General features: G+C 35.0%; 2 protein-coding genes across 2 annotated transcripts in view; both read right to left on the bottom strand.

Moving 5' to 3' along the window:
- The window catches only part of LOC142353006 (nuclear envelope integral membrane protein 1a-like), a 501,744-nt gene that overhangs the window by 269,134 nt on the left and 213,103 nt on the right, over positions 1-19,507 (bottom strand). The window lies entirely within an intron of this gene.
- Positions 1-19,507, bottom strand: part of LOC142353042 (uncharacterized) — a 39,541-nt gene that overhangs the window by 10,087 nt on the left and 9,947 nt on the right. Inside the window, exon 2 of the mRNA XM_075405231.1 lies at positions 11,697-11,953. Coding sequence (XP_075261346.1) covers positions 11,697-11,946 — 250 coding nt within the window. The 5' untranslated portion in view covers positions 11,947-11,953. The remainder of the gene's footprint in view (positions 1-11,696; positions 11,954-19,507) is intronic.

Raw genomic sequence — 19,507 nt, forward strand, 5'->3', positions numbered from 1 at the left:
GTTGTTTCCTTGGTGAAATGGTTTATAATGAGATATTGTAATAGAGATATTGCATGTTGATTTCAATTTTTTCAGCCAAACTTAGTGATCTGTTCATTTTTTTTTGTTTTGTTCTGACCCTCTGGAGGGGGAGGAACTATATACTCAAATGGGTTTTTTTCTTCAGACAATTTTGACCGATCGATATATTCTTCGAACATAGTTGTGAGTTTCACTGAAAAGTCAACCCAGCGCAGAAAATGGAATTAAAAAGGTTTTTTTTCGATTATCGTTTTCGAGGAGCGAGCTATCGTGGTTTAAATTTTTGTGAATATTAGAACAGTTTGCCATATTTTTATTCATATTTTCTAGAATTTTTGCCTAAAGTTTTGTCAATTATGCTAAAGTTTGTAAAAATTGTTAATAATAGTGCTGTTGATTTTATTTCAAAAGACAAAAAAGTATTGTTGATTATTTTGATTTCATTTTTTTGACAAAATTTTTGCTAAATATTTCAAAATTTAGCCTTTTTCATCAAAATTTGTGCGAAATAAGCTACTTTAGTCCACTTTGATTGAATTTACTGAAAGGACACACCCAAAAACAACTTACACGATATTCTTAGACTACAGTGGGAGCTAGGGCTACCTCCACATTCGTTGACAGTTGTCTGGAATTAATTTGTTGCCGTTTTTTGATGACTTTACTGTATGATTATTGAAAACGCAGCATTTATTTTTGACCTTTAACTAACAAATTGTCTAGATCTATGACATTGGAAAAAATTGAGTGTTCTGAATGGACGAACAGCAATAGAACTGGTTTTGGTACAACCTTGCACTGTTACAATCCAACAAAAATTCGGATTGTAGTCAGTCGGTCTTTATCTAAAGAAAAATTCGATCTTTTCTTTGATAATTAAAAAACAAAACAATTCAAATCAAAGCTCACTGATGATAGGTTTAATTGACTTCCTAAGCAGTTTCAAATTGATATATCTAGTTTCTTCACCCTAACCATTATAGTCATTTTGACAATTAAAATCAGTGATTATTAAATAAACAAGGACTTATTAAATTTTGCCGCTATTTTGTTCTTCATTTGGTCAACTTGCAGCTGACTGTCACAAACAAAAATAGCTTCTTCGTCTTCTTTCTAATGAAAAAAATTGGAATTTTTATTGTGGTTTAACGCGTTAAGTTATCATTTTCTGGCTGTTTGGGCCCATCTTAGGTTATCAATATAATACTCAACTAAGTTTTAAGGCCGCCCTGTTCGCGTTATAAATTTCTCTCTCAAATTAGAAAGAATAGAAAGGACTGATTTATGAGACGGTTAATTTCTTGTCTAATTGTCCAATACAAGTTATAAAGACATAAAACATAAAGTTAAACAAAGCGTGCGTAGTAATTAAATGGATATATGCTCACTAAATATCAACAAAACCAAATGATTTTTATAAATGGTAGATAAAAGTCAGAGCTTTTATGGTAAGAATCAACAGAATCTTCGTTTAAGTTAACTGCATTTCCGTTTTCTTAATCAAATACAACCTTTCGTACAGGAAATATAAATACTTGAATAAATTTAATACTGGCAAATCTATGAAGAAACTGTTTGTAAAAATGACCAAATATGATTGAAACAGATCAAATAGCACTATATTAGCTGAGATTTGAGTACACAATCAATAAACAAGTACAATTATGGTAATATGAATTAAACAACAGATTTTCACTCTTTCGGCTATGTCTAAATTGGGGCTAAAATACACGGTTTTTTGACAATAACTCAGAAACTACAGTAGATATCAACACCAAATTTTGTGAGTCAATAGACATTGGTCAAATACATATTGTGAGTGAAAGTTAGGGTTCTATCTCAAAAGGCTGAATTAGGGCTACTTTTAAAATTCTATAAGCAATTTTAATACATGGGGAAGTTTTTCAAATGTAAATAGCTCCCACAATAATGATTCAAATTTCAGCAAACTTGGCAGTGACTAGCACTAATCTACAATATAGCATATGAAAAAAGAATGAACTAAATCGGACATGTAGTTTTTGAGAAAATGAGATTTAAAAATCAGAACGCAACATAGCCGGCCCTATTTTGATTCCAGCAAAATACTTTCAAATGCGGTCAATATCTAATGTAATAAGTTTAACTAATGGCCGTAAATAAGTTCCTTTAGCAGTTTTGATTGTTGCCATTGTAGCTATTTTATCGTCTCCTTCATGAAGCTTCTGAATTCTGGCTAAAGGGTAGTTGAAGTAGCTATCTTTCTCATCAACCATCCAGACTAAGTCTCCCACTTTGATGTCCGCGCCTGATTCAGTTCTCAAGTTTGCTCTGCGTTGGAGTGATGGTAGATACTCGCTCATCCACTGCTTCCACAGGGTTTTCAATTGCTCGTTGATGTGTCGGAACATTTTTCGATATGAAGCATTGTTATCGCTAAACAGAGAAATGGACCATGACACGTTTGCTCCCCCAACAAGGAAATGATTCGGTGTTGTCGTATCCAAATCTTCAACATCGCTACTAACTGCTGTTGGAGGTCGATTATTGAGTTGTTGTTCTGCTATGCAAATTACTTTTGAGAGATTTTCTTCTTTCTAAGATTCTTTGCCCAATATATTGAAAATAGCTCTTTTGCTCGATTTAACGATTGACTCCCAAGCGCCACCGAAATGTGGAGCTGCAGGGGGGTTGAAAGTCCATTATATTCCGTTTTGTGCTAAATTGCGCTGCATTTCAGAATGGCTTAGTTCTTTGAAGGCCGCCTTCAATTCGTTCGCTGCGCCTACAAAGTTAGTTCCGTTGTCAGAAATTATCGTTTTCGGTTTCCCTCTTCTCGCTATGAACCGATGAACCGCGTCTAAGCAAGACTGTGTGTCCAGCAATTGAACGATCTCCATGTGCACTGCTCTGACGCTAAGACACTTGAATAAACAAATCCATCTTTTCACTGTTCTTCGGAAGAGTTTAATTGAAAAAGGTCCAAAGTAGTCTACTCCGGTGTTTGTAAAAGGCGTTACATTATCTTCTATTCTGACTACTGGTAAGTATGACATCATTGGCATCGATGTTTTGCTTCCCTTCAATTTACAGTGTAGACATTGGTGTTCAACTGATCTCAGTGCGTTTCTTAGACCAGTTACCCAAAGCTTTCTTTGAATTTCAGCTCTAATATGTTCAAAACCTTGGTGATGATTGTGCTTATGCTGAAACTCGAGATATAAATTAACTGCTGGATGAGAATTTGGTAAAATAACAGGATTTTTTTTCTTCAAAACTGAGGATTGCATGTCTAAGTCGACCCTTGGCTCTTATTAGATTTTCGCTCAGAAACGGATTCAGAGAGTCAATTTTACTGTTGCTTTTGACAGAGTCTCCTTTCTTCAACGAAGCTATTTCGTTTGTGTAACTATCGCTCTGAATTAACTCCCATATTTGTTTATCTGCTCGGTCAAGCAAATCGGGGGTTATTCCTTTGTTCGCATTTTTCAGATTCAATATTCTCGCAAAAACATTTCTCAGTCTTCTGAAGTTACTAAATGGTTTCCAGTCAATTGGATCTGATTTTTCGTTCGAAATACTGGTAAAAACCTCTTCTCGATCAGGAACTACTTCTTCTTGCTCCCAATTTTCTGTTTTGTTCATTTCCCTCTTTAACCAATCCGTTCCGTTTATCCAGTCACTTTGCATCAGTTCATTTATGGAGAGACGTCTCGTTCCCAGATCAGCTGGGTTGTCAGCTCCAGCTATATGCCTCCACTGATCAACTGTTGAACTGTCTGGGATTTCTGCTACCCGGTTAGCAACAAAAGTAGGCTGTTTTTTGTCACTATAACGCAACCATTGTAAAACAGTAGTTGAATCGCTCCACCAACGTTCTTTCAAAATTAGATCTTTAATTCTGTTTGCTGTAACTGCTGCCATTAACTCTAATTTTGGTATAGTATGGTGCTTCATTGGAGCCACCCTTGTTTTTCCAACAATGAATCTTATTAGTCTATCGCCGTTCGGTTTACTCATTACAACGTAAAGTACTGCACAAAAGGCATCTTCCGACGCGTCTCCAAAGACGTGTAGCTCAACTCTGTCACAAGATTCCTGATTGTACCATCTTGGGACAGATAATTGTTCTGAGTTACTCCATTCTTGCAACCACTTGTTAAACTCGGTGTTTATATCTTCGGCTATCGGCGAGTCCCATTCTTGACCCTGTGTCTGCCAAATTCGTTTCATTAACATCCTTCCTCGAATGACAAATGGTGCCATGAGTCCCAGAGGATCGAACACTTGGGACACTGTTGATAAAACTTATCTTTGCGTCAAATTCGTTCAGAAACTCTTGGTCCTTCCGAACAGTTAACAGATTATCGGCTGCTATCCATTCAAGTCCCAAGACCTTAGGGTTGTCTTCGGTTTCTATTGGTGTAATTTCACTGTTTTCAACTATTTCTTCGAAATTAGATAACCATTTTGTGAATTTGAAGCCTCTTTTTGCTAGCAATGATTTAAGTTCATGGATTATTTCAGATGCTTGTTTAGATGTGTGAACCGAGAGAAGCACATCGTTCACATAAAAGTTATCCATCGCCACTTGCAATGCAATAGGATGTTTCATTTCAAACAGTTTTGCACTCTGCTGCAGGGCATAATTTGCACATGTTGGAGATGACTTAGCTCCAAAAATGTGCCGGTTGTACTGGTACGGCATCAGTTTACCGTCTTCATCTGTCCACAGAAACCTGAGGTAACGTCTTTGTTGTTCAGGTTCTTGAATTTGCAAAAACATTTCTTCAATATCTGCAGATAGTGCAACACAGTTTTCTCGAAATCTGAACAAGATTCCAATTAGATTTTGCAAAAGATCGGGACCTTTCATCAAAACGTCGTTCAGGCAGTATTTTCGAAACCTTTTCGCAGCATTGCAATCTTTTCCTACTTTCTCTGGTTTTCTGGGGTTTACAACTGGATGATGAGGTAGATACCAAATATCCTGACGTTCAAGTTCAGCTTTTGGAAGCAAGGAGATGTAGCCTTTTGCTAAATCCTTTTTTATTGAAATAAAATACTTCAATTTTAAAGACTCGTTTTTCGCTAATCTTCGCTCGAGCAATCGTAGTTGTCCGAGGGCTGAAGAAATATTACAATCAAGTTTTTGTTCTTTTCCCGTAAAAAGCATTTAAACTTGGAAACGTTCTGGTAGCTTTAACATTTTCTTATCTAGTATTTCCAGAGACTTTTTATCTTCAAGTGTTTTGCTGTTTACTTGAAATGTTGTGCCATAGGATTCGATTTCCCACCACTTTCTCACAATTACTTGCAGCTGTTGATTCTCTTGGCTATCGCTGCTTAGGAAAATGCTCTCTGTCCTTTCACTATTCGGCAGTGGACCACTTAGCGTCCAGCCTAATGGAACTTTCACTTCCCATGGATAATTATTTCCACATTATTTGTACTCGAAAGGTCTTATTATGGAGTAAGCATCTTGACCAAGAATAACTTTTACCTCTTTCAAGTAAATTTTCTTCAGTCTTATGCACGATAAATGAAGATAACGTTTACTTAGCTCAATTACATTGTAAACCGAGGTTCCAACTACAAGATCTTTATAACTACTGGCTATGATTTTTATCGTGTCGCTAACTATTTCGGCCGGCCTAATCTTGACCGGTACTTTCAAACAGTCGATTGAGTTCGTTCCATGAATCCCAGTCACCGACATCGAAGTATTTCTTCCTTCAAGGCGTAGGGATTGTATCAAATCTTCGTCTATCCAATTCTGAGATGAGGCGGTGTCGCAAACAGCTTTAGTTTCGAAAAAACTTCCGTCTTCAGCGTAGATGCGCAACGGAGCAACTTGGAGGAGTCCTTTGACTGACCAAGCTGGCTCATTTGCAGGGTTAGTTTCACTTGTTTGATCTGGTGACTGGATTAACTTGTGTGTCACAGTTTGTCTGTTGTGTAACATGCGATTGTGATTTCTTTCACAGCCGTCAATTTCGCATTTGAGCTTCGATTTGCAATCTCTGGCGCGATGCTTTCCCATCAAGCATTTGAAACAGAGGATAGCTTGTTTCACCGCTTCTGACCGTTCCGTAATAGTGAGTTTTTTGAAATTATCACACTTCCAAAGCGGATGTTCTCCGTCATCGATAGGGCATTTCTGAAATCTTATTTCTCTATCGTTAGTAAAAGTAGAGTTTTTTGGTTGATCTCTACTTGATCTGATGCTATTTTGTTTTCATCTGTATGAACTCTCTGGAAACTGCTTTGTTGCTGCAGTTTTCTTTCGTTCTTGAACTAAAGATTTTTCTTGTAGCCATTCGTTCAATTCAATCAAATTTGACCGCTTCGACCTATGCGACGCTGTTTCAGTGTGTGCAAACCATCTGCATTTTATGTCTGCCGGTAGTTTATTAACTATCATGTCTAGATTACTTGATGAAAAGAAATCGTTGCTGTAACCGAAGTGATGCAGAACATATACAAAGTTTCCGACTGTGTGAACAAAATTAGCAAAACTCGAATTATCGTACGGCCGTAATTGTGGATGATTTTGAATTTCGGCCAATTTCGATCCTATTATCAAGTGCGGCTGACCGAATTTGCGCTCAAGTGTTTTCAAAGCCGTGTCGTACATAACGCCCGAATAACCCATAGCAGCCAGCGCTCTTTTTGCCGGCCCAGTTAATAACGTTTTTGAATGTGTCATTTTTTCGTCGTCTGATAAGGTACTACGATCGACTGTCGACAGGAAAATGCCACTCCACCTTGGCCAATTGACGGGATCGTCATTATATTCTCTTAACTTATGTTTTGGTAACGTGCGATTGACTGCAGAACTTACTGGGTACATATCATACTGATTAAAGCCGTGTTTCGGACTTGATTGCGAAGTATCAGAAATTTCAATTTACTATGCTGCCCTTGGTTTGAGCTCACCGGTCCCGGAAGTTCTCTGACTGGAGCACTGTCAAACACACCGTCTCTCCAAGAGTTGCCTTGTGACATCAGTGAGCCCAGCCAGCTGTTATTGTATTTCCGCTGAGATGAGGCTGCAACATCGTTTGCATTTTGTTGATTGTCACCCTGTGCTTGAATAAGTTTCGTGCTTTCGCCCAAATAGTCTTCATCGTCACTGCAGCCGATATTGCCCAAGAAGTCTCCACCGTCTGGTTCAATTGGCTTTTACAAATTTTCAGGTTGAAGTTCGTCTTCATCGTCGGTGTTAATTTCCAGTTTCAACATTTCAAGTGTCTTCTGCTCCTCGAGTTGTCTCAATTGCTCGTCAGTCTCTCGAGCTCGTCTTTCTTGTTCAATTCTCAAGTTCTGCATCTGATATTCAAGCCTCAGTTGCACTTGGCGTTTTCTTTCAGCTCGCGCTTCTACCTTTTGTGTCAATTCTTCTTCCGTTGAAACATCGGGCAAGACATCTATCAATTTTGGCTGATTGGTTTGTGTCTCAGTCGCGCTGGTGTTCTGAGTTGGCTCAATATTTTGTACTGTTTCCTCCTTGGCTCCATTTACCGATGAAACGAATGAAGTCGTTGGTTCTTTGACAAAGCTCAATGACTTTGCCGTCTCCATTGACTTCTTCTTCTGGTCCCACAATGCCAGAAGTTCTTTTCTTTTCAAAGACAAGTTTCTTTGTTTCTCTTGCAGATCCGTTTTGTGCTTCGATGAGACCCGTGTGCTGTAATGTTTCATCTCTTCAACTAGTTTCTCGTCGAGGGCAAGGTATTTATCAAGATTGGTTTTGATGCTCGCTGCTCTACTTAGTTTTGAGCCAAATTGTCTTCTGAGTTCTGCTCTTCTCATTTGAAGATCATTAAGTTATTGCTGTATTCCTTCGCCAATTTGAAAATGATATTCCACATCTTCCACCGTTTCGAAATCAGTTGACTGATGAGATACACCAAAACTGCGGGCTCCAGAAGGACTCTGCTGCTTTCGTCTAAACATTTTTGAGGTTGTCCGGGTCGGCGGACCAAATGTTTGGGCCTATCTTAGGTTATCAATATAAAATTCAACTAAGTTTTAAGGCCGCCCTGTTCGCGTTATAAGTTTCGCTCTCAAATTAGAAAGAATAGAAAGGACTGTATTATGAGACGGTTAATTTCTTGTCTAATTGTCCAATACAAGTTATAAGGACATAAAACATAAAGTTAAGCAAAGCGTGCGTAGTATTTAAATGGATATATGCTCACTAAAAATCAACAAAACCAGCAAACTTGGCAGTAACTAGCACTAATATACAATATAGCATATGAAAAAAGAATGAACTAAATCGGACATGTAGTTTTTGAGAAAATGAGATTTAAATATCAGACCGCAACACTGGCTATTTTTTTTAATCAATGACAGTTCACACGTTACATTAATGGTGTCCAAAATTAGGAAGAATGTAACATATGAAAGTCTTTTTGAGGCATAAATTATTGTCTTAAAGGCTTCGACACACCTTTCTCGAAGAATTTTTTTCATTTGTCTTTAACTATCGTTTTTACTTTGTCTTTTCAGTCGCATGAAAATTTCTGTATGCTAACAAGTCTCACTGGTTTTTTATGGAGGAAAAAATTGGCCGATATCATGATTTGAAATGATAGCTGATGGCTTTCATGACTTTGAAAGCAGTTGTTTTCAAAAATTAAAGAAAATCGCTTCATTTTCGCATTTTTGTACTTATGTCTATTTGTTACCTAATATTGTGATTAACAGGTCATATATGACAATATGGTTATCAGGTGAAGGTGTAAGTGTAATCGAACATTTTTAAAAAGTTCGCTACGAATTTACTGGCTTCGACACGGGTTTTTCGCAAAAACAGTAAGTTAATTTTTGATTTTTCTCTATATTTGATGTTCTGTTTGTAGGCGTAAGTCATAGTCTGAAAAAGTAAAATCTCAAGCGCTTCCTTTGGATAAACAAACGTACCTATTTAATTTTTTCAATTTGCAGCTTATGGCTTTCTTGACATTGAAAATAATTGTTTTCGCAAAATACAAAGGATTTCTTAATTTTTCCTCTTTTTCTAATTTTTTGTCTACTTCTTACCCAATTTCATAAATGAGAAGTCACGCAAACATTTTGGGTTTATCGAAGAGGGCGCAATCGAACATTTTATGAGTGGCGAAATATGCCTTACTGCGTCGACATCTTATTCTCGCAATTTCTAAATGATTTTTTGTTTTTTGTCTCTATTTGTTGTTCTATTCGTAACAGCATAAAAAATTGAATAGTGACAGGTCTGATTGCCCTCCTATGGAGAAATTAGAAGCTTAGGTTATTGTCAAACATTTTATGTATTTTCAATTGATATGTAATGGTTTTCATTACTTTTGAAATTAATTATTTTTAAAAATCATAAGTGAATTTTTTTTAACTTTGCTCATTTTGTTCCTTTGTCTAATTTTTACCAAGCCTTATTATGGACAGGTCCCTTATCTTTTCAATTACTTACAAGTTGTTTTCTTTTGTTTCAGTTTTAACTGATGCTATCTTGACTTTGTTTTTAAGTTTTATATATATGGACATAAGGTTTTGGATGTAATTAATGTTTGTTGTTTTTTTTTATTTTGTATTTCGTCTAGCCTTGCTTTATTAATAATGGCAGAACCCATCAATCTAATGCGGTGTTTTTTATTCCAGCGGATTTTTTGGGGGTAATTTTCTTTTCCATACACCAATTTTTTCGAAAAATCCTTTAGTTTTTGGTTTGTTTTATCTGTTCCTCATTTGATAGACACTTATGCCAAAAATGTGATGAGCGGGGTGGGAACTTTATGTGCAAACGCACATTACCGAGCCTCCTTGTTTACTTTGGAGTGAAAAAATAACGTCATTGTTATCAATTTCACTCTTATACGTGTCTGTCATTATATCAGAATTCATCAAGTTTTCATTATAAAGCTTAAACTACTATTTAACATTTTGAAAGTTCCCTATCTCTGAATTGGTACAGAAATAATCCGAAAGTATTTGGAACATTGATTGGTCGGAACATGATGTGTTGACACCCATTACCAAGCCTTTTTATTAATACTGTTGCTAATAATTTTGAACAAATGTTCATTTCTTGTTCACGCCCGATTATGAAAGCTTTTTTGTGCTTTTAATTACGCAAAACCGATATCTGTGGAAAGGAAACAGGATCCCTAGAATGTAATAAACGTTCTCCAATTTAGGGACAAAACTTGGAACAAAGAAACAAAACATCATGGAACAAGCAATTATTTGAGCGGTTATATCTATCCTGGCCCCAAATCCCTTTTCCACCAAAATACCGCAAATTGGCGCTGCAATAAAGAACCCAAGCGCAAAAGGAAGGAACATATATCCTGATAACTCATCAGAAACATTCAGATTTGTACTATAATATCGAGAGAAGGCTGCATTTTTAAACCCAGTTGTCGAAATTAAAACTACAGATGAAAGTAGAAATAAGAAAACACGCGGTTTTGTAAGGAATCTCAAAAACTCCCCCGATTTTAACTTTGTCGGTTTTCTTGACGCCGATGTTGCATTAGGCATTAAACACATGGACGTGATCAAAATTATAGCTCCGAAAATTCCTGTGACAATAAAAGGCCATTGATAACCTCCGATTGAGAAGACAACACTTCCGAAAAGGGGACCCAGTAAAACTCCCAGACCATTACAAGAATGAACAATTGCTGTAACTAGGGCCACTTTTTGAGGAAAAAATCCGGCGGCTAAAGGTAAAGTTGCGTTATGTAAGAGTGCTGAGCCGACGCCGTTACAACATCGGGTTAGTAAGCAGAGAACGAAGAACGTAGCTCCATTTTTGGAATTTGATGACCAGCCGAAGCAAGCGACTGATGTTGAGCTCCAGAGAAGTCCGAGTTGAAAGAAGAGTCGGAGAAATCGAGGGGAGATTATGGTTCCGATAAAGAGAGATGCTGCTAATCCTGTGATTTCAATTGCTGCTGTCACCCACCCCACTTGGGATTGACTCAGTCCTACATGTGAAGAGAAATGGTCTGTAGTTGATATGGTTCTCTCAAATATATGATGTACCTCATAGCTTAGCAAAGACTAGAACCAAAATCAACCCCCAAAATGGCTTAGAATTGATAAATTAGGAGCATATTTCCACAATGAGAAAAAGTTTACCGTTATATCAATCAGGTATTAAGGATGAAAAATGATCGAAAGAGAATTAAAGACTGTATTTGGAGACTGAACCAATTTTTTCACTCAATTGGTTACATTTTAAAGTCGCAGAAATGAACTCAAATGCAAAGAAATTCTAGGTAAATTAATAAATTATACTTAAGATTAATTCATCTTAATTTCTTAATTATAATTTCTCTCTGTGGCGACCATCCAGTGTTTTCTTCGAAATTACATTTTTCGGGATTGTGTATATTAGGTTTCAAAAGCAGGAAATTATCGGTCTGTTAGGTTTTAAACGTATGAAAATGTCGGTATTTTTGGTTTTAGAACCAGAGATATCGTTGGTATGTTCTTCGGTTTCGTACTGGAGAATCTGTCGCCATGAGCCAATTACGACGTCCCAAATGGTCGTTGCGATCTGTTAACATCGTCGAAAATCGGTGGTAAATTCGGTTAATATTAGTTTGTCAAAACTTTTCACTTGTCGAATCCGGCAGTACTGAAAGTTACTTGGGTCCGTCTATTGTGTCATTTTATATTAAAATTTTTGTTCTTATTCTAACCTTTCTCATTCGCTTTGTCTGGGAAGAATGGAGCTGACAAGGACGAATTAATACCCTCAAATAATGTTGACATTGCACAAAGAAACACGGCACATAATCGTTGCCTTCGCTCCCATTTATGCCCAATTTTGTTCACATCGTGAACTTGAGTAACAACTACTGTTTGAGAATGGGTTTTGTCCTCCTTGCTGATTGAAAAAAAGTTGCCAGAATCTCCACCGCCAACTAGCGTGCTCTCCACTTTTTGCATTTTGCAGCTAAAAAAGAGAATCTAGAAAAAGGGGATTATAAACAAGATATACGTTAAAAAAATGTATCAGGAGAAATTTTTTAAAAAAACCCATAGTTCGTTTTGGGGAAATCGTTATCCATTTTTAGTCAAAACCTACCGCAACTATTTTTTAAATCTGTAAAATGTAAATTCAAATTTTTTAACCATCACAACAAAGTTTGGTTAAACATTTACATTCTAAGAATCAGTTTACAATATAAGAATAGTTTGGTCCCCTAGTAATACTAGTAGAAATATGTACTAAAGCGTGTACATGTCTGCTATTAGAACACATTCATCTCATTTAACTATTTCGCGGTTAACTTTTTCGGCACAATACTTTTCTATTTTTGCTATCCGGCTTTCTAATGGAAAATTGTTTTGATTTCTCGAAATTTCTCAGCTTTCAGATAAGTCACTCCATTTGGGTTCGTATTCACTTTTTGGGGAAAAATCAACAGTTCGGGAGTCTTCTCTCATCTCATACTTTCCCAAGATTTTGAAAGACGCTTTTTCTGATATTTGATAACTTTCGTCATATTGTCAAAATAAATTTAAAAAATTATAGCTAGCTAGAATTTTGCCAATGGATTTGGCAGTAAACACAATAATATTTAGACAGCCAAAATGAAGTTGAAGCATGAGAGCCAAAACAACCAGCGAAAAAGATTTTTTTCTCTCTATTTTTTCCCTATCTGTTTTAGAATAATTTTTCGATCTATCATACGAATAAGTTGATTCAATATATCACCACTAAATGATTAGCTCTCTTATTTCAACCCATTTCTGGCGCAATTTCAGTCAACAATCGATAGTAAACATCAATTTTTTGAAAAAACTTTAAATGTTAAAAAATAAAAAAAATAATGGCGGGAAAATTCTATGATTGCTTCAAAATTGAAAACCAACTATAAGAATAACAGACGTCTCTAACGTGAAATAAACAAAAAGGAACGGCTCTTATCCTTAGTAGACAAAAAAAAGACAGAAAAAAGAAGAAAAGACTTAATATCGTCAATATTAAACAAAACAAAAATTGTCACAGATCATCGTATTTAACAATGCAATTCATTTTAACAATGCAACTTATGTAAAATTTCTTCCAAAACCAAAAAAAGAAAAGTAGTAAAACAGCAAAAGTTGCGGACACTGGAAATTTACATTTTCTGCTAAATGAATGAATCGCCAGATGTTAGCTGAAAATTTCGATAAATGATGGGCAAGGAGATTAATTGAACGAGAACTCCGAAAACCTCGTACCATCGAAAAAAAGCAAGAGGAAGCTTAACATATTATTTACCATGAGCATGTCCCAAACACAGATCTGAATAAAACTAAGATCCATAAAAATAGAGAAAATTATTGGTTCCGACTCACCTTGTTGCTGGAGGAACTATGTGCTCAATTGTTTTTATTTGTTCAGACAATTTTGGCAGATAGATCTATTCTTCGAGTTAAGTTGTGAGTGGTATCATTGCAAAGCTCATTCAGCATAGAATATAGATTTTTGAAAAGTTGTTAGAATTTCTTTTTTCCTCGGAGTTAACGATGTTGAAGATTTTGAAAACATTTGACTGCTTTCAGATGTCTTTGTTAACATATTCCGTAACTTTGCTCAAATTTTGTGTTCTTTGCTGAAAAAATGTTCCAATTGTTAACAATAATGTTCTTGATTTTAATTTTAAATACAGAGGGGTGTCGCTTAACTGCTTGATGCGCATATTTTGCAGATATTTGTCTGAATTTGTGCAAAGTTAGTAAAAAGTCAAGAATTATGATTCTATATCAAAATTTAAACATTTTAAGGAAGTAGAAACATAACCACTGGTAGAACAATCTTCTAAATTCCAATGAAACTACTTCAACTTCCGTTCCCTTTCAAAAAGTTCGTGAATAAAAAATTCATCGTTATTTTATAACATATTGACCATTTCGTTACCTTATTATTTTTGTTAACAGTTAGAAGAAATACATGTTTTCAAAGGATGAGCAGCAACAACATTGATTTTATTCAGCAACAACATGAGCAGCAACAACATTGAACGTTATTCCACCGAAAATTTTTCAAATTGTTGCTCATTTTTGATATATCACATTTACGTGCAGATGAAGTTCAATAAGCTTATATTTTATATTCAGTTAAAAGCTCAAGATTTAAGAACTTCAGCAATGTGCTTTTGTAAATTTTTTTTTGGAAATTCTCTGTTCTGTATTTTGCTGGTAATTTCTAGTGTTGTGACGTAATCTCAATAATGACAGGTAAAATTGGCGTCCGAGCAAAAAAAAAACGAAAAGTGAATTCTCCACATTTTTTATCTCATTTTTGTCCCCTCTTTAGCATAGTCTCAGTAGAAAGATCTAATAGTCTTTCTAGGGAACTAAATTTTAGTAGCCAGTGCTTTTTCATAATTTAAAGAAGTGGTTTCTTCGCTTGGACACTAAGAGTTTTTGTAATTATCCTTTGATTTTTGGATATTTGCAAATTTGGATGATTTTTTGTGTCTTATGACATTATTACAATGATAATAGGTTGTTTATTGGCGTTGAAAGAAGGCGCAAAAGATCACATCTCATGTTGTTGGTGAACAGATTATTGTTGTAAGAGTTTCGTCGCCGTTTTCTAGGAAAACTCCATCGATTTTTTATTTTTCCTATATTTGTCGTTAGTTTTGTGGTTGTATGATATATATTTTTTGATTTCAGGACTGAGTTGCTTCCTATGATTTCGAATTTATTTGTTTCAAAAATTATTATTGATTTTTTGATCTTTGGCGATCTTTTATCTTGTCAACGTCTAGCTTCTTCTCATTAAATTAAAATCAAATTTATTTGTCTGATATCATAAGATTTAATTTATAATCACAATAACGGTTTTTGCTTGAACTAGTGGTTTTTTGGCTTTGATTCTACGAGCATAAAAAGTTGTGATTTTGGAATTATTGCCTACATTTGAGTTTTTTTCGCATCTTGTCGCACTACAAACAGATCCCATTGGCGCAGAATGCAAGTCCAATTATACATATGTTATTCATTCCTTAGTTTATGAACTTATTGAGCACTAATTTTTAGAATTTTATTTTTTGAATTGTTTATTGTTGACAGCAGTTGACGTTCCTTTAAATGTCTGATTTACGATCTTTATAATGAAAGGTTACAATAGCGTTCTATTTTGTTATAAATTAGGCTATTAAAAGATTTCAGTTGAAAGCTAATGTCTTTAATAATATATGAGATACACATGTTCTTTAACTTCGCCCTTTTTGTTTCTTTTTTTATCTCTACTTGAAACTTAGTCTCAATAAGGTCATATCCATTTTTAAGTGAAATGCATGTTATTTGTTTTATTTGGGTTTTATGTGATGCTATGTGTTTTATATGATGTTGACGTTAAATGTTTTTTTAAATAAAAAATGGACATTGAGTTCTGGTCGCAATTAATGTTTGGTTTTGTTATTTGATTTTTTGTTTGTCTTGTCTCCTAGTCTCGTTAATGGCAGTTTTCTTCGGCCCTCTTTAGCGGCAATTTTAATTTTTTTAATGTTTTGACTTTAAAGAAGTTAATTTTTCCAACAATATTTATTTTCAAAAATTTGAATTTTGTTTGTTTGCTTTCTCTTCTTCATTTAGAAGACAATTAAAAATGCGGATGAGCGGGATCGGAACATTATATGCAAACGCAAATTAGCGAGCCTCCTTTTTTATAATCTAAAATCAAAGTTGTTCAAATACAAGAAATGTTGTTCATCGGAAAAGTATTCAAAAGCAAGAAAAACATCCTCACTTAAAATCCGAGCCGACACAAACCAACGGAAACCTTGCTTTTCGACTAAAGATTTTTTCTCTAACAATCTGGAATAGAAAAACATATTGCGGAAATGCTGACTCAATAAAGAGTCCCTAGCAACTACCAAAAATGGCTCATCAAATGTTAATCATTTGAGATTTTTCAACGTAGCTAAATAAAACTTCTATTGGTACCAGAACTTTACTTTTTTTTGTCAACTTTTGTTTAATAGATTGACGTAGTCGATCATTTTCACGTACTACTTACAATGTTTCAAAAAACCATTTTATCAAATTTAAAAGGCGCTTCAACACTAAAATAATTTGGTTGTTAAAGATAATCTTGTTAAATATTAAATGTTAGTCCTAAGTTTGATAACACCTACCTGTAAAAACAGGTCCCAAAACCTTGTCAAATACGCTAAAAAATGAAACACTCTTTTAGTGCTACTGAGGAAAGGATATTCCAATATCTAACACTGTACTTTAAAGCGCAAAAAAGCAGATGTCAGCTGATATATTTAATTTAAACCTTAAAAACAGCAAACATGCAGTTAAATGGCCGGAACAAAGATGTTTATTACTTCGAGAAAGGAAGGAAATGAAACAATTAGAACTTTCTTATGAAAATAGAAAAATATGTTTTTGCATTTTTCACCTCGGTGCTAATTAATTAAAGGGTGCTAATCAATTCTTGATAGAGCATCACGTCTTATAGAATTGCTGGACAATGAAAAACACAGCTTATTTGAATTGTTAAAGATTGAAAATATTGTAATCCAAGAAAAAAAGCTCTTTAGTTTTATTTCGGCTAATTTAGCATTTAGAGCTAAAGAATAAAGTATCATACTCAATTTATAAAATTTTGAACCATCTCACTCCGTTGTTGGGTCCCGACTACTTCTTTTTATGGACTTTGGGGCTACTGGGACTAGAAAAAGAGCTTACTTCTGAGAGGTGTGCAAATTCTCTTTGAGATCTGTCCAAACCGTCCAATTCTGCAAGTGTTCTTTAGCCCAAATTGGTTGAAAAACAAAACAATTAAAAGACCAAAATCAAAGAATTATTTGAGGCTTTGCCCCCAAAAACACAAAAAGGGCAAACAAAAATAAGCAGAGAAAGCAACAGATTTATGGATTTAAACATTTGGAGGATTCAATTTGAACTCTGAAGAATTTTCCATCAATTGTTTCAAATGTGATTGAGAACTTTATGTTGATTGCATAGATTTTATAAACGAAAAATTTTTGAAGCATTGGACGAAATCGATGGAACCTTTGGACTCGCAAAATTTATAGAACATAAATGATGACTCAAGGTGACCATGATTTTCCCGGAAACTTTTGAGATGTGAAACAGAAAAGAAAAAGGAAGCAGATAAATTAAAGCCTAATTTTTCGATGGTCGAGCCGAAAAAATAGCGCAAATGAAAGAAATCTGCCCCATGCAAAAACTCGAACACCAGTTGAAGAGAAGAAGTTTATTGTTTTCGGCATTCGAAAAACATAATTTAGAAACTGCATAACAAACAGTGTTGTCAAAAAAATATCCCTACTTGATGCAAAAAAACTTATCAAAAAGAATTTTTTTAAAGATTTTTGTAAAACGTACCAAGTGTCAAAAGCAGTTGTTTCTTGGCGTGATGTGCGTTTTCTTTGATCCTTCTCTAGTGCATTGCAACATTAATTAATACTTTCTGTTGCTGACCCACCTGTATTTTTATCTATAAAGCTATTATTATATTACCCTACACTACCATTGATAATGTTACCTCTTGACTTTGTTTTTTGGATAAATAAAGTGTTCCTTTTTTCAAGGCAAAAACACTTTTGTAAAATGGCACACAAATAGGTCTATCCTTCGTGAAAATTTCATGTGACTTTTTCTAGAAAAATTTGACTAGGAAATATTAAGTCACCTCTAACTTTTTTGCGTCAAGACAAATTGCATTAAGTTTATTAATGTTCTGACTTATAAGAAGAGGAGAGAGAATAAGAACTACTAGAATCTTGTTTCAAGTTTGCTCAGTTTTTAGATTAAACAACTCAGAGTTCAAAATAAACCCGCTATACTGTTGTAAAAAAAACCTGATTATAGAAGACATAAAATTATCAGTAGACCAAAGCCATCAGTTTTTATTCAAGCAAACAACCGTCGCAATGATTAAAAGGAAGTAGAAACATACATTTAAGCTTTCGGAATTATCAATCAGTTCAGAACATAAATCGATGCAAAAAAACTAGATACGCTTGCCATGCAATTGGACGCTGAAATCTTCTGTTTATCTAAAACGTGGTTGGATACAAGCCTCGAAAAAGATCAAATCATTCATGACAACAATTCAAGCAAGATCTGATTGGTAACAGGGCCACACGGAGTTGTTGTTATTGTTCGAAAAAGCATTCTGATAACACTACGGAATTTGATACGAAAACGAAGACGGATTTTATAAATGCTTTCATATTAGTGCTTGAACAGATCCCTCTCGTTTCAATAACCTCATACAGTCAACCATTAAACAATGTAATTTGAATAAGCGCGGAAACATTGCTTCCCTAAATAAAAGAAATCGGAAAGGAGATTTATGAAAAATTATCTCTCCATGGACCAATCTGTTTTGCTCTAAACGATGACATTAAAAATATTAAAATGACTGAAGATCTCTGTCCAGCAATTGCCATTGGGAATTTATCTGCTCAATTGGTTTCAAGATATGTAATTTGTTTCATTGTTTTTCAGATCATAAAGCGTTTGTAGCTGATGTTTCTACCCTAATCGAGACCTGGAATTTATGAAAAGACCTATTAACTCCAGGTAGGGGGTAAATATTGAATTAAATTACACGGTCGAGGACCCTAGTTAAATTCGAGGCTAATTCTTTCCATAAGTCCAGCCAAATTCTTTTCATATGCAAATATGAGGTCAACTAAAAAGTTCCGACGCCATGCGGGTTCAATCTCATGACCTTCTCCAATCTTACGCAATGCCTAACCAAGTGCGCTACATGTCCTTAACTTTGAAAAAAATTGAAAACAAGTCATTATAACGGTCACGATAGTAATTCCAGGTTATTTTTTTTGTCCAGCCAAATTCCAGAACACCTTTGTTTTCCAGCCAAAATACAGAACACCTTTATTGTTCAGCCATATTCCAGGACGTATGTTTTAGTTCCAGCCAAAGTACAGGACATCATATTAGGTCCAGACAAATTCTTTTCTTACCCAATATCTGTCGGGGACAGTCTTTTCATACCTTAAATCTGTCGAGGACGGTCTTTTAATATTTCCAGGTCTCGACTAGGGTATTCAGACAGTTCAACCAGCACATTTTTGAGATTTGGCTGGAATAAATTTTAACAAACAGATTTGGCAACAGTTTATGAATCCTTTTTTGCCTTTATATTCAAACGGCTCACCCGACGACATCCAGCATCATTTTAATGCATAATTGAAACCTGATTGCAAAGCTAAAACCCAATCAGCTACCACCGTGAGGAAAAAAATCTCTTTTTAAATGTCATTTATATGTGTTCATTTTGAAAACAAACGGATAACAGCTGGAGAAAAATTTGACAGAGAGAAAGAAATTGTTTTGAAAATCAATCATAATTGTCATTAAGCAAAGCAAAAAAATTCATTGTTTCTAGCAAAACATGGCTGTCAGCTAAAGCGTACAAACTAATGAGGAATGTAAGCAGAATACCAGCAGTTCTTGATACAAAAAAATACAAGGTAGAGCACGCTTTATTGTATACGGA

This window comes from Convolutriloba macropyga, chromosome 14 (genome assembly GCF_964194025.1).
Source record: "Convolutriloba macropyga chromosome 14, txConMacr16.3, whole genome shotgun sequence".
Lineage (NCBI taxonomy): Eukaryota > Metazoa > Xenacoelomorpha > Acoela > Convolutidae > Convolutriloba > Convolutriloba macropyga.